Source organism: Poecile atricapillus, chromosome Z, assembly GCF_030490865.1.
Source record: "Poecile atricapillus isolate bPoeAtr1 chromosome Z, bPoeAtr1.hap1, whole genome shotgun sequence".
NCBI classification, from domain to species: Eukaryota; Metazoa; Chordata; class Aves; order Passeriformes; family Paridae; genus Poecile; species Poecile atricapillus.
Window position 1 is genome coordinate 40,623,896 of NC_081289.1, and position 15,434 is coordinate 40,639,329.

A 15,434-nucleotide genomic window follows, 5' to 3' on the forward strand; every position below is an offset into this window, starting at 1 on the left:
TCAATCTTATTGCTTCAGTGACAGAAAAAAATTTGTCATTCATTTGTTAAGGTTTTTTCATAGATTTTTTCTGTCAATGGTGAAATTCACAAATCCTACACATTTTTGGTTAACTTTTGCATCTATTTCTCATTTTATAGTAATTATTGAATAATATCTGCTGTCTGAATAAGATTGATCTGTTCTAGAGGTAAGTCAAGCCTTAAGAAATTTATGAATATTTGTCACTCAAATGTGTCATACCATTTTACATACCGGCAAAAGTACTACTTGGACAATAAAATGGAAGAAATTGTTGCTTGTTCCTGCAACACATCAGCTCTTGTTCTCTGTACCACATTTAACATCAACTAATGGGCCTATCAATATTGACACCTATACTGCCATTTTTTAGCCTGGAACTGGATAATAGGGAGAGCATATCATTCAGAAATGCCCTGGTTGCAAAAATTTGTAATTAGTTTGCATTATGAGTGAACATGGAATATTAATGTATGCATATGTACATGTTATGCACACCTGCACAATTAGATATGGATACTTCTATAAAAGGATTTGAACATAATCCTCTTCACATTGATTAAGGTATCAAGGTAGTTGCTATGGTTTACCCCTTTGCATGACTGCCTTTCTCGAGTAAAATCACAAAAGGAAGAGACTTGAGTCCCATCACCAGCTTTTTTTTCCCCTGCATAGATGCTAACCTAAAGCAAAGGGTTAAGAGGCTTTGAGAAATCATGCCACATGCAGACCTAAACATAATAAATAGAAGAAGTTGTTATCTTATAGAAACTGCTTTTGAGAAGGCTTTTAACCTCTTAATTACACTCTTGAAAAGACTCCTGATATTAAAAAGGCTTCAAGAAATCCTATTGTAAATCAGAAACCAATCCAAAACAACCTTGTGAACAGAAAATTCCTAGACTATATGAAACAAGAAACTGAATCTGTGCACACCTTTATCTGGCAGGCACAACCCCTTTTAAGCAAACAAAAGAATAATAGTTTTCTTTTCCTCAAAGAGGTCTCTTTTGCCAGTGATCATTTTTCAGGTGATAGTAGCTTTTCTGTACAAACCCGTATCGTTCCATCTTGGGTCTGCCAGGCAGCTGTCTAAAGGTTTCTACTGACCATTCCTGTTCTCCTCTGTTTTAATTCAGTCCTTTAAATAGACTGCATAAACTCCAGTCTACTTCTTCAACTTCTTCACCCAAGGAAAAAAAATTTTGCAACAAAGCCTGAGTGAGACTGTCATTTTGTTTAGAAACTGTACTGAAAATTTAACAATCTCTTTCAGAGTAACAAAGGAACTCTTGTTGGCTTGGCTTATCATGTTTTGGTCCAGAATGTGTATAGAGTGATGTGATCTCAGCAAGATTTTTTTGTTTGTTTAGCAGAAACAAAACCTAATATAGTCACTAGACCAGCATTTTCTCAAGACTTTTTCAAAGATCAAAGGAAAGAACTGTAACCTCAAAAGTATAGGGCTGAGATATTTCTGTCTGTGTCTGGTCAATAAAGAAAAAAGGCACTGACCAAATAACAATTATAAGATAATTAATTCTTAGGGCTGTTTCACCTTTAGAAACCTTAACAAATGCTTTGTACATTAAGGAGGCAAAAGTAGTTTAAGACAGGCATAAGAACATGGGAGTTATTATAGTATAATGTGTGTCTCTGTAGTGCTAAGTTATACATAGATGATGTGATTTTTCTGAAAATAAACTAATTTCATTAATTCTGGTCTTCAGATTTTGGCTGAACAAAATGTATACAAAATATATTGACCTTTTGGTGAAACTTCTTTACCTACACAAAAAAGAATAGTATATTCAACTTAGCACATTTCTCAACCAACACATCTCTAACCAGATTGGTACAAATGCTTGTTCTATCCTTGTCAACGTTAAGACTTTTACCTATGACATTGGTGATCAGTGCACACTGTAACAACATTTCTTGTGAAAGCTATTTGAACTTCCAGATTGAATTCTCTGTTTGGATCTTGCAATGTTTTAGGAAAATAATTTTATTTGAGAATAATTCTGTGACAATATAAAGTGGTTAACTAAAGCACAGAGAGGAGTCATTTGTTATTTTCCTCTGAGCAAAGAACTGCTTCTCTGTTTTCAGTCATCTACATATTTCATGCTGGAGATTCAAAATCAGTATATCCTTTAGAAAATTCTGTAATTTTCCTTTGTATCAGGTGACAATAAAATTTTGTTGGTAGTTCAGAAACTAACTCAATTTACCACAGCCTGTGTTTAGACAGCAAAAATGTCTTTGTGGTTTCAAAATACGAACTGCAAGTGCAGCAGCAGAAACTCCTGATGCCAAAGTGCCTGAACAAGAACATGGCAGATGAAGTTCAGTACAGATAGGTGTCAAGAGAGGCACTGGGGGAAAAAGGAAATTCAAACTTTATGGGACAAGTTCTTGAGTAGCTACTAATATGCTAAAAAGAGCTCCTGCAGTGGCAATAAGAATGAAAATAACAGCTCAGCATTCAGTAAAGGTTAAAAAAATTAGACAAAAAAGAGTTTTGAATTGGTAGCAAAGCAAACAAAAAAGCATCCATTTTTGCCCTCTATAAACCCATGGCACGCAAGCACTTTAAACACACTGTAAAAGGCTTCTCTCTCCTTCACTTGTCTGAGATCAAATACATGAGAACTGAAAAAAAAGTTCATTAACATGACATGGATGACAGAGGAAATGGAATAGCTTCCACAAAAGAGACAATCCTAACAGATTGCATCTGCAAAATTGACTAATGGAGATAGAAGAGAGGTATATAAAACTGGTGTACACGAATATAGAACTGCTGCTTCTGCTTTGTCCTGATGCTGCAGAGAACATCAAATGTGGTGAAGAGTTCCAAGTAAATATCGGAAGGCACCTCACCATGCTACACAGGCTAGCTGATCAGCAGACATAAAAAATCATGAGTGTTTCACTGGCTCAAAATGCAATCGTACAAACCCAGAGAAGAAAACCCTTTAGCTACCAAAGCCACGATAGACTCAGTGAGTCCTTGAGTGCAAATCTCTGCTGGAACAGTTTACCAAAGTGTTATACTCTTTGCTGGACCTTCTTGCTTTCCTTTGGCATCTGTTATTGCAGGATGGATGCTGGGCTAAGTCAGCTTTTAGCACGGCCTGGTACAACCATTCTTATTGGGCAGAAGCACACCAAAATAATTTCATTCATACCACGAAGCAGCCACTCTTCAGTCTTGGTCTAGCAGTTCTGGCAGGAGTTCTGTTAAAACTGAAGCTTGTGGACTGAGTCAGCACGGACAATCAAGAACTATAAATACAGAGGCCTGCCTGAAGCACAGAATATAATTAAGCATCTTCTAGTACACTTTGTTTCATGAGTTATTAGTGTTTTCCATACTGCTTAAAAAGAAAAAAATTATACCAAATGAAAAAAAAAAAAACCCGAAAAAACAAGGAAGGGAGTAATTTGGGATTCCTTCTCTTCCCTGGTAGAGAATACTAACAAGAAATCATGTTCTTGGCAGAAAGCATTGCAGGCCAAGGAGTGTCTTCTCAGAGGTTGAACCAGTCTATAACACCACAAAGAGGCCACCAGTGTCATGAAACTACTGGAATGAAATCAATCACTTTTGATGTTTAATTGAGAGTACAATTCTCTCGAAAAGCAGCTCAAAGAGAATTACAAGAAAAGGTTGATCCAGCACATTACAAAGTAATATTAACATATAATTATTAGGTAATTGTATATTAATGTTCATGCAAGGTTGCAAATTGATTAATCAGGAATACTCACAGAGACTGCAGGCTGCGCAGGTTCTGGAGTGCTTCGGTAGGAACCTGGCGTAGCTGGTTATTCTGCAGCATCCTACATTTTGAGTAGCACAAAAGCAAAGATAATTTCTTTCTACTGCAAATTTTCTTCCAAGCTTACATTCTTTGTACTGGTCCTACTTCAAGATTACAAAGTAAGTTTCACTAATAGTTCATTCCCCTGCCCCGTCAAAGGCCTGCTCTCTTCAAAGCAAACAAATACCTGTAGCATATCAGCTTTGTTAACAGCTAGGCATCAGCTTTAAGCAGGGTTTTCAAAGCAGCTGAGGATGTTAAAAGAATAAATCCGATTTGCTTTCAATAGGGCTTATAACCGCCTAATTGCCTCCAGTGACTCTGAAATTTTCATTCTCGTTTACTGATATTATTATCCTTCTGGAGTGATTCTCTTCTGATGAAACTGTGAAGGACTGACCCTTGAAATCCTTACTCAGGAAAATGCAACAATGGCAAACTAACTCTTAACTGTGTGAGGCATTTATGATTTAGTTTGAATAAAATTTTATTTCTATAAATAAACTGCCTTTTTTTTTTTAAGGGAAATAAATTCTCTCAAACCAAAGGTTGCTAGCAATGACTTGACAAATCTTTTTTCTGAAATATCACATAATTTTCCTTGCAAAGATTGAAAAATCGCCTTCCACTCCTAAAGAATATTTTCCTCCTTTTGAATATGGTTTCAGTGACACTACCTAACATCCTTATTTGGACCAACTACATCTATAAACATTCTATGTGGCTAAATCTGAAGTAGTACATGCTGCCTTCAAAAGGAGGCATATTCAATGGGACATTGTAAATGAAATAATTTTTGGCAGGCCTAAATCTGCTTGGGCCAACAAGAGTTAGAGCTCGCCAACTCAGAAGTAGATGGAGTGGGAATCTCTTCATGCTTCTTTTCCTTGTAAGTATTTTTTCAGTAGAGATTTGTACAGTAGCATCAGGCCTGGCTTGACACTGCCTAGGAGGCTGCTGGTCCCTGCTAATAATACAGTTTTTGTGAACTTTACATGGGCAAAGATCCCCCGTTGTGTAAACATTGTGAGATGTAGCCTGCTAGTAATTTAATTAAGTATACATCCTGTCTTATTACTCCAAATAATACATGCTTTTGTAATATTTTTAATAATTTATCTGATAGTCATTACACTGCAAAGAACAATATATGAAATGTGAATTGTGTTTTAAATTACATTGTGTTGTTTACAATACTGTTTTTCCCCCCTTGTCTCTCAAGAAAAGGAAATCCCCAGTTTTGTGTGATCCTGAAAAGTTCAGCTGAAATCAGTACTTTTGAGATAATTAAAGAAACTATTAACTGAATCAGTTTGTACCTTTGATATTGTACAGACACATCTACTTGATGGGCAAGTTGTTTTTAGAATGCCATTAATGTTTTCCAAATTTTGTTTAGGATACTTTCTATGTGAAAAAACAAAGATTTAATGGTGTTCATATGTATCTTCAATTGAATTGTTCAAAATGAGCTGATCAAAATATGTAATTTACTTGATCAAAACTTCACTGGTTAATTAGTCCCCTAGAGCATTTAAGGAAATCAGAAATATATCAAACAACACACAGTTTACTTACAGCACTTTAAGACTGAAAAGGCCAGCAAATGCTCCCTTAGGAATGTATGTCAAGCCATTTCCTGCAAGACGTCTGCAAAGTTTGAAAAAGGAAAAGAATGAATAGTTTTTCTCTTCATGTGGAATTAATTTGGTTGCTAAAAAGTGCAACACAGCTATGTTTGAGCAACTGATGCCAGAGGCAGTGGCTTAAGAGCCTAGTTTTGTCATTAATACACTTTTATAAACAAAAAAACAAAACCCAAAAATACCCAAAAACCCAAACAAACAAACAAACAAACTTCCTCCCTCCCCCCCCTCAAAAAAAGAAGCCTGTTACTGCACAGTTGATCCACAGAAAGCTGGACTGCAGAGAAAAAAATTCACTTTCATTGCAAATTTGGTTTATGGTTTACAATGTACATTGAATTATTCATATTCTTTTCAGGATTTAGAGCAATCCCAGCAGCTAAAATACATAGTGGCACCCACTAGTATCATAGGACTTACATGCATGAACTTTTGGAATTGTGCATGTATGATTTCCATGAACAGTTCACTCATCTGTACATAACAATGATTAAAGTTCATTTTGAAATAACAACACATAAAAATGCTGTACTGGTGGAATAACAGTTTTTCCTGCAAGCAGATGTGTAAGAGGTTGGCAAAAAATGTATCTGTTAGATTTTTTTTCCCCCCTACTTCTACTGCATCTTGTTCTCAGATTGCCTGAAGGTATTTTACAGTCCTAGGTAAGTACACCAAATACCTCTGTAAAGCATGTTACTCTGACAAAAACAAAACAAAAAAAACCAAAAAAACACACAACAAAAGAACAACAAAAAAAGACTGCATCATTCTGTAAGGTTTGTGTCTAGGAAAGAGAGAATTTATTTGATATGAAATAATGCCATTTCCATCAGTGCAGCTCCGGAGGATCCTGGAGATGTTCAAGGCCAGGCTGGATAGGGCTTTGAGCAACACGGTATATGGAAGGTGTCCCTGCCCACGGAAGTGGGTTGGAATTAGATGGTCTTTAAAGCTCCTTCCAACCCAACCCATTTTGTGATCTTGCATTCAGCATCTGACATTGCAACTCAGCCTGAATTTGCTGTGATGCCTGTACCCTACCTGGAAATCTGCTAAGGGACACTTCCCAGTAAAGTTACCTTGAGTCAGTAGGGACCCAATGTGTGCTCCTAGCTGACAAAAAAAGACAAATTGATATGATGTAACCCCCTTTGCAGAACACTTAAGCCAAGTGAATTGTACGTCCCATCAGCCAAGATACTGCACACCAGAACTGCAGAGCCCATAGCCCAGCTGATGTGATACCAGAGCTCACATTTGATTTGGTCTCTGGCCCCTTAGGAGAGCACAGGACTAGTCCCAGGAGGTTCCTTAGGTACCACCCTGCCAGAGAGGAACCTACAGCGCTGAAATAGGCACCTGATTTGCTAATACTGTTCATAGAAAAGGCCAAGTACTTTTGACTGGAGTCCCAAAGATCCAGCACTGACTGGCCCTTAAATGCTGTCTTCTTTTAGGGTTGAGCTTTCCCTGAGCTAACTACAGGGTCCTGTGCCCACCTTGCTTTTGACCACTCCTTTCATACAGCAAATAAAAAGGTATATTTGGCTACATGTTGAAAAAAAAAAAAGAAAGAAAATAAAAAGAAAACATCTAGATCTTAACTCCAGAGACTTTTCAGGATTTTTCAGTTAGTGGAAAAGGCTTTTTTCCTGTATAGACATCCCTGCTGAGCTACATAACCTGTAACGTTGAGCTACCTCTGTTACATGAAGGTAATTTGCTCTTCAATGACAATCAGCATCAGACAGAGCTGCTGGGCTTGTCTCTCACTGCAGAGTGTAATGGAGTCTGATCTCCAGACATCTGAAGATGTCCTGGTATCGGGCACATACAGCTGAATTCCTGCAGGTGGATGTGTAAGCCAAATCTGGTTCACTCTTACTCCAAGATGAGGCACTCACAGGCTCAGATGTGAGGGCCTTTTTTCAGATGTGAGAGGGCCCTCTGCAAGCTTCAGCTTCCATTCTGAACACAAATAGCAATGACTTTTGGGTTGTTAGGATCAAGAAGGCATGTGCTATGTTAGGCACAATAGATTGTGCTCCTAACAGTAAATGCCTTTTGTGGATCACTAACGAGAAGAGGTTGAGACCTGTCTAATTCTGATTTCAGTTTTTATGATATGGTTGTTTAAAAGAAAACCTAAAGACTACTTCATCCCCACAGCACGTTTTTGCTCTGCCATTTTAATGACATGATTGGACAGAATTCTGGACATGAGCTTGGATGAACCAGAAAGTTACGAGTTTGCAAAACCTTATGAGAAAAATAAGAAGGGGCAGGTATTGAGATTTCCCCTTCAATTACTGCTGTGTCATATGGAAAACTTGATAAAGAACAGAGAACTAAACCCACATGTCTGAAGACTCAAGAGTGTGCTCCTTCAGGCTGCCACCCCTTCTTCACTCATAATTGAGGCAATGCAAACTGCTGAATGCACTACATGTTAATTAATACCCCTTTTGAACTTAATACTCTTCATAAAGTGGGCTAGCTGAGAAACTCAGACCTATTTAAAGAGCTCCTGGAGAAGGGCTGTGGAAATTACCTGTAAATGCAGGACCGTGGCAATACAACTGGGACACTGTGCAGCTTTAACGTTTCATATCAATATCTAAATACTAACTTTTTCCCAGCTTTGGAGCATCTTTGTGGCTCTCTGCAGCAAACCTTAATGTTTGGCATTTTTGAAAATGTACAGCCATGCTCCTGAGCAGTTCAGAGCGGTAGTTACCTAAACTGTTAAACTAAAATGTAATTTTTATTTCTTGTGTTTTTTTTCAGATTACAACCCTTTTAAAAATTTTTTGCTTCTTTTCCGTTTAGATCACAACTTCCTAATTATTAAAAATGTCTCTTGTACAAACACTTTAGACAGATGCAGAAGCAACATGTTAAACTTTCTGGTAGGCACAACTTCTGTATTTACTCCTTAGGAGTTTTTTTTTTAACCTCAGGTCATTCTTGAAGTTCTGCTTTGAATATTTTTTAATTTGAAAAGAGCTCTCACTAATTTTACAGACAGTACTTAGAACTATCCTATATGACATTCCTCTGCTGATGCAGCAGCAGATCATGTTTTTCATGTACAACCTTACGTACTTCAGCATAGGGCAACATCAAATGTATCATAAATGCCATGCATGGATATATATGTCCTTGTAGTTCTCCCACCAAGCAACCTGACAGTGTCAGAAAAGGCAGACATCTGGCAACAATTATTTTTGATGTAATGATGTTGTCTGACCTTCATTTACCATGCAAAATGCTTTTCCATTATGCACTTTTCATGATTTTCTCTGGAACAAGATCAGCAAAAGCACCTATGCATTCCCAAGATGCTCTCTGAAACAACCTCTGGCACAATAGTAGCATCTTCCCAGCCCATTAGAATTCCCCAGCACTGTAGTATTTTGTAAAAATCTGCAAAAATTATTCATTTGGATGGTTGTCTAATTGTTTTAGTATTCTTGGATAGAAGTTAGCACATGAGCCCTTTATGGCATGCTGCAAAGCTCAGGAAATTTGGCTTATTTATTCCTGAAAATCTTTAATGTCTTCCTTTCAGCATTTTCTTGCTATTACTGTGTTTCTATTCTCAGCCTTGGCATAAGGGAAAATTCATCCCTTTGTTGACACTACAGTATGTATCAAGTGTCTACTAGGGTTTACTCTTCTCCACTTCAGGGATTTTGTTTTCCATTAGCTAAATTATTTGAGGGAAGTTGCCCAGTATTTTATTGAATTTTGGATGTACTTTGGATAGTAATTTTAGTCTGAATGGGTAGGTATAATTTCTCCTTGAACAAATGAAAATGGACAGAGTACCTATCCCCATAGCTGAATATTTAGTTAATAATTTCTGAGAGCAAAAATGAAATTGTTTGTTTTTAGAACTTACATAACCAAATGGTTGACTTTTAATGTTTGCACAATTTTGAATATCCACTTTTAAAAGTTCTTCTATTTTAAGCATTTCTGACATTAGTTTAAAAATCTCTCAGAGATATCCCATTCAGGCTTAAATATGTCACAGGTCTTTAATGTAAGTAATGAAAAAGAATCCTTTTTTTTGCATTAATAGATTTTACTTGCACTGCTCTGAATAATCTTGCAAATGAACGGAGGCTGGAAAAGTTTACAGGGAAGAGCCACCTCATTCAGCAGTTGTTACATGCTGTGCTTGAAGCCAGGATACTTTTGGCTTAGGCATAGTTTTTATACTACTGCAAGTTTCTTTCTAAAAGATGTAAAATAAATGAACTGAGAGAAAAGCAACTCCATACTTTCAAATGGCAGTAATTTATAAAACATCTTTCAATGCTACTGAGCCACACTGGCAATCAGTGTGCACTATTGGAATAGTTGTAGTGCTGCAGGTCATGTTCATGGCCTATGATCAGATATAAGAAATGGTGTGTCTTGTTCTCCTTTGAGTGCTCCCCATCTGTTGACCCCTTTGACATATTCTGACCTCTCCTGCACTGTCTTAGTTTTATTAAATGGTGGTCATCCAGTCAAAAGAACACTCCCATACAAGAGAACTAAAGCTCCAAAATTTATCAGAAACCTCTTTCTTGTTTTCCTTTGATTGTCTGAAAAGGAAAACTTCATTCATCAGAAAGAAGCAAATAAATACGAGTTGTGACAGAGAACAGTCAACTTTACATTTCTAGTACAATAATTTTTTTTTGCCAATCCAAAACAGCTTTTTGTGTGGATGTTTTATGCACCAGGACAAACCTCACCTGGTACCAATTATTTCCTCCATACCTGCCGGGATGAAGGTGAACTTGAAACACTAAAAAGTCTTCTCTACAGATAAAAAACTGTGGCATTTAATAAAGAAAACACATTTCCACTAACTACAGAAAGAACCTATGGGAAATCTAACCCAGCTACTTTTCTCAGTCTGCAGAAGACAGTGACAGTACAATACCAATAGTGGTTGCTTTCCTTCTCTGCTTAAGTAAGACCTAGTCCAAAAAATGCTGATCAAGCATCTAGTAGTATCAAACCTAAAGAAAAGACATGAAAGGGAGGTAACTGTGTCCTTGGGAAAAAGCATATGTTTACATTCGTCAATATTCATACTGTGTTCTAACAGGATCAGAACAATGGAATTTTCTGAGACAAGTTACTTATCAAACATTGCAAGGTGCTGAAACATAGAATAGATGACACTGGATCTCAGTGTGGCTCAACATATACTGAGAATAAACAATGTAAAAGGAGTCAAGCTTCATTACCAGTGAAAGTGAAAATTCAGTGAACCTGTTGTAATTGTATTTCAGAACAGATACAATTAAGTAGAAATTCATTACACTCAAATATCTGATAAATATATTTGACTCTTAGTATTTCCCAGTAAACTATGATATGAATACCAGACTGACTCAATGCTTCTAGACTAATGCCAGTGCATGCCTTTTAATACAGATTAGGTTACATATCATTGCATCACTTGTGTTGCATTATATTTTATCGGTTTCCATGCAGTGCAATATCCTATACACAATGGAATTGTGAGTGCAATCTGAAATCATTCTTGAAGCATGCAAAGTTTTCTACAAGATTTCTACAAGAATAATTCTGTGAACTAGAATCCTTTCTGTATGTCTCTGACTCTGCATTTTACTTCTGTTCACTAACTGGCTGGCTGCTTTTATTTAAGGAATGAGAGCAAAGACTGCACACACTAAGACAATGTTATCATGGATATGTTTATACCTATATATCAATTTCTGTATCTACATCTATATATATGACTAGGTTAATACCAAGAGAGTCACAATACAGTCAGCTTTATATTTGTATGTTTTCTTGAAAAACAGATGTTACATTCATCATTTACGTCAATACATGATACAGCTAACAACCTCTCCAGACAGAAAAGCGAATAGAGTACTTTTTTCTGGTGAATATAAATTGAAAGTTCAGAAGGCTTGAGACAGTAAAAGCCCCAAAAGATGGGGCTGTTCTACTGTGTGTATGCTCCTGAATCTGGTGCTAAGACACTAGTATGTAGAAAATTCCATTAAAATTAATGTAATCATGGACTGTGTCTTTTATACCTTGTGTACAGATAAGAAACTCTCTTTTGTAATTTGAAACTTCTTTCTTAAAAGCCTGATCTGCCTCCTCCAACTGCCATAATTGTTCTAAATACCTGATAAAGATCCATGGTGAAATCAGTCTCATTGAAGTCTGGGGAAAAAATTTGTGCTGACACAAGAAGAAATGGGGCTCCCATTTGCATCCTGCCACAGTATCATATTTGCCAGTAATTTACTTCTCTCTGAGGAGCTACACCAATAACACTACTATCAATCCTAAACCTACTACCCCAATTTCTAATGGGGAAAATGACTATTTTGGGAGGAACAACATGGAAGTGTAACAAGAAAACATAATTTTTAAAATATTTTTTCTCTAACAACTTTTTCTGGTTTAAAAAATTGCCTTTGTTCAAGGAACAATTTACTAATCTAAAATCTTACCTCAATTTTGTTTCCTGTCAAACTTTGTTAAAGGTACACAAGCTCACAACTACACATATATTTACTCCCCTTATATAAATATATAGTCAATATATAATTTATATATTTTTATTTCTAATTTTCTTCAGCTTGCATATACATCGATAAATAGGTAACATGAAATGTTCCTGCTACTTACATCAAAAAATCTTTGACAATATGGATATACATATAGCACATAACCAAAGTAAACTAAAATTTTGGGATAAGAGTTTCATTTTATATGTATTAATGATTATTCTCAGGCCAATGCAATAGCAATGTATGAATTAATGGGTGATTAATTAAAGTGTTAATAATTCACAGATGATATCAGCACATATTTCAAAACTTTTTTTGAGAATTACTTTGCTACCCTAGGAATTTAAATGTTAGTCTGTATTTTAATTATCTTTTTATATTTCAATCTGTCATGTTAATTAAAACTATAAAATTACAGTAATATAAAAAGAAATGTAATGCTTAGAGAGATCAAAGAAGAAAATGTAAAGATATTCTCCTTTCCTTGAATAAGGGAGAGTGTGCAAGTCATAATTGTGCTGTATGTTATATTTATTGCTACTTACAGTTCAGTTAGAAATTCAAATACAACACAGTCTGCTCTTGCTTTAGGGCCTAATTGCCTTTTAAAATGCTTGTGCCAAATTCTCATAGGGTGTAAACTGGAATAACTCCAACAGACCTAAAGCAGTTGGAATGAAATCAGTGTGCATTTGATCTTGAACTGGCTTTGATGAAACAGATCACAGATTTTTGTCAGTTGGTTGGTTCAAAACATACTGTTTCTTTCTCCACTTAAAAAAGGCACACGCTCTTTCTGCGTCTGGCATGGCTGTGATCCAGTCACTGCTAAAGACAACTGATCTCTTCCTTTGTGAAGCTGTCCCTAGCCGACACTGACAACAAGCAGGTTTTTCTCCTGTATCCAGTATCCAAGGTATCCAAGTACCTGCCTTCCAGCTGCAGCAAGCACAACTCTCAGGAGGGACTCCAGCACTGGCCAGGACATCCCACACTGATTCCCAGCAGATTGTATCCCATGGATACAATCATTTAGAGGCACTACTTTGGTGTTTGAAGAACGTTGTCACTAAATCACAGCTCTCAGAACGATCTTAAAATTGTTAAAATTTCTAAGTATTTAAATGTTACAGCAACCTGGAGCAATAAATGGTGGATCATATACATAATATTTCCTAGGCTGGGTCTCCCAAGTGTCATTTACGCTTCTGATGCTGGTTTTGGTTTTATCCCAGTAGTGTCACTATCATCAGAAAAGACAGGAAATAATAACCATTAACAGCAGAAACTGGCTGAAGTGTAGTACAACACTACACAGAATGGTCAAACTGAAAATAATTAAAAATGTATTAGCTGTTTAGTCATTTCAGTGTGACAGGCAAAGAACACAAATTGTGTAGGTCCAGGTTTTGAGATTGCTGCTGTTTTCTGAGTGGTTCAATGAGGCAACAGCAATGAATTTCTGGAGGAATTACAGCTACTTCTCTTTTGAAATTAAAAAAACCCAACCACTTAGAGGGAAGAATTTGGTTCTACTGTGCTCGAGAACTTATTAGATATAAATGTGATCTGAATTCCGTACCCATCATCCTAAGCAAGTGAAAAAAATTGACCCATGTAGGTATCAAAAGTTCTCACTGCACTGAAATTAAGCAGTTTACAAACAGGCTGAACTTCCACTGACAAAAAAAAGGAAATTATTTCTGCATACTTGCTACTGCAGTACACAATGAATGTGTAAGACTTAAATTAAAATCCTGCCTCAGGATCTACAGATATATAGCACACTTCACCCTAGTTTAATTAAGTGTAATGTCACTGTATCTGTATTGATCTCAAAACACAAAAAGCACTTCCAGTGACTCTTTTTGATGTTCTAAACAAGTTCCTAATGAATATTGCTGGATAATAAATTACAAGTACCAGAAAGCATTTATAAGCTACAAGCCAAAACCAAACTTCAACAGACACCCAATACGAGTAATGCAGCAGCACTGACAAGGTTTCTTGGACATCAACCTAGAATAATTATTGCTTCTGCTTGCAAGTATATCTGAATGTTTTCAGTTTTCTTTTATCCTTTTCCTACCCCACCATCTCCCCTTCTTCCCCTTTACCCCACAGATGCACAGCAGTTCTAGCGTCAAGGTTACTCTCTGTGCAATTTGCATTAACATTTCCAGAATAATTATCTGTCAGCACAAGCTATTCAACAAGAAATGCAAGCAGCTCTGATTTAGTAAGGCATTTGCTCTGTTGTTTTTCTCTTTCCCTTTTTTTTTTTTTTTTCCCCTGTTCCTCATCATGTTATTCTTGATAAGATGGCAAAAAGGGCAGCTTGGAAGATGTCAGGCTGACACATCCACATGGGCAAGTTCCTTGTTGTTACTCACTTTGCTGGCATCGAAAGGATGGCATCAGAAGCAGTGAGAGCACCATAACATCAGGGCCCTTGTTTTGTGGATGTAAAGGTTACAAGTTGTTAGCCCATACAGCAGGAATCTTCCATGTTTGTGTCTGTTCTTTTCTAGTAAACCTAAACTGTGTGTGCAAAAACTAGGGGAGAAAACTGTTGTCATTGTTTCCAACTGATTAACTAGGTAAACATCTTCTTATGTTTTTACCAACATATTTCAAGACAACAGGTGCACTTCTCTCTGTCCGTACTTGGAGTGCAGCCCTGTATTAAAGCAAAGCTGGGAAACCACTGTCCTCAGGTATCAACAAAATCTGTCTTGCAGCAACAGAATTTACCGTGTGCCATGGGCCCTTTGCTGGGCTGGTGACAGACACTTCTTACAAACATCATATATATATGACAAACATCATATATTGAACACAGTGACACAGTCTGATCCACATGGATGCACATATGAAGAAACCAAATTTGCTATTTATATAAAGAAACTGAATTCACAACATAGGTGTTAGATTGTGCACCGCTCTGAAATTATCCAGGGGATCACAAGTCATTTAGCAGTGACAGCTCTTGAAACTTTAGCTGATGGAGGTGACACAAACCAATTTCCACCTGCTGTGCAAGAACTGTAAAACTGGTATTGAAGTGACACTGGAATGTGTGGACAGTTTGAGAACACTAGATAATACTATTTTTATTTTAGTTTTGCATGTCAGTTGCCAGCATTTTTACTCTTGCCTTAGGGGTTTTTAAATATATGCAGACTAACCTTTAGGAAATATTTTAGTATTTAATGATAACGTTCCAAAATTATTAAAAGTAAATTACATGATTCTCCCAATTTCTCAAAAAAGTTTTGGACTATGGCTGCAGCACTTTCATGTTTTCTAACAGTTTATGTTATAGTTAAAAGCACAGAATCTGTTTTCAATGCTAGTCAAATATGCCTACA

At 36.6% G+C, this 15,434-nt stretch overlaps 1 protein-coding gene across 1 annotated transcript in view; it reads right to left on the reverse strand.

Moving 5' to 3' along the window:
* LOC131572570 (leucine-rich repeat-containing G-protein coupled receptor 5-like) overlaps positions 1–15,434 on the reverse strand; it is a 90,706-nt gene that overhangs the window by 35,242 nt on the left and 40,030 nt on the right. Inside the window, exons 3-4 of the mRNA XM_058825819.1 lie at positions 5,430–5,501; positions 3,799–3,870 (exon numbers count right to left, since the gene is read on the reverse strand). Coding sequence (XP_058681802.1) covers positions 3,799–3,870; positions 5,430–5,501 — 144 coding nt within the window. The remainder of the gene's footprint in view (positions 1–3,798; positions 3,871–5,429; positions 5,502–15,434) is intronic.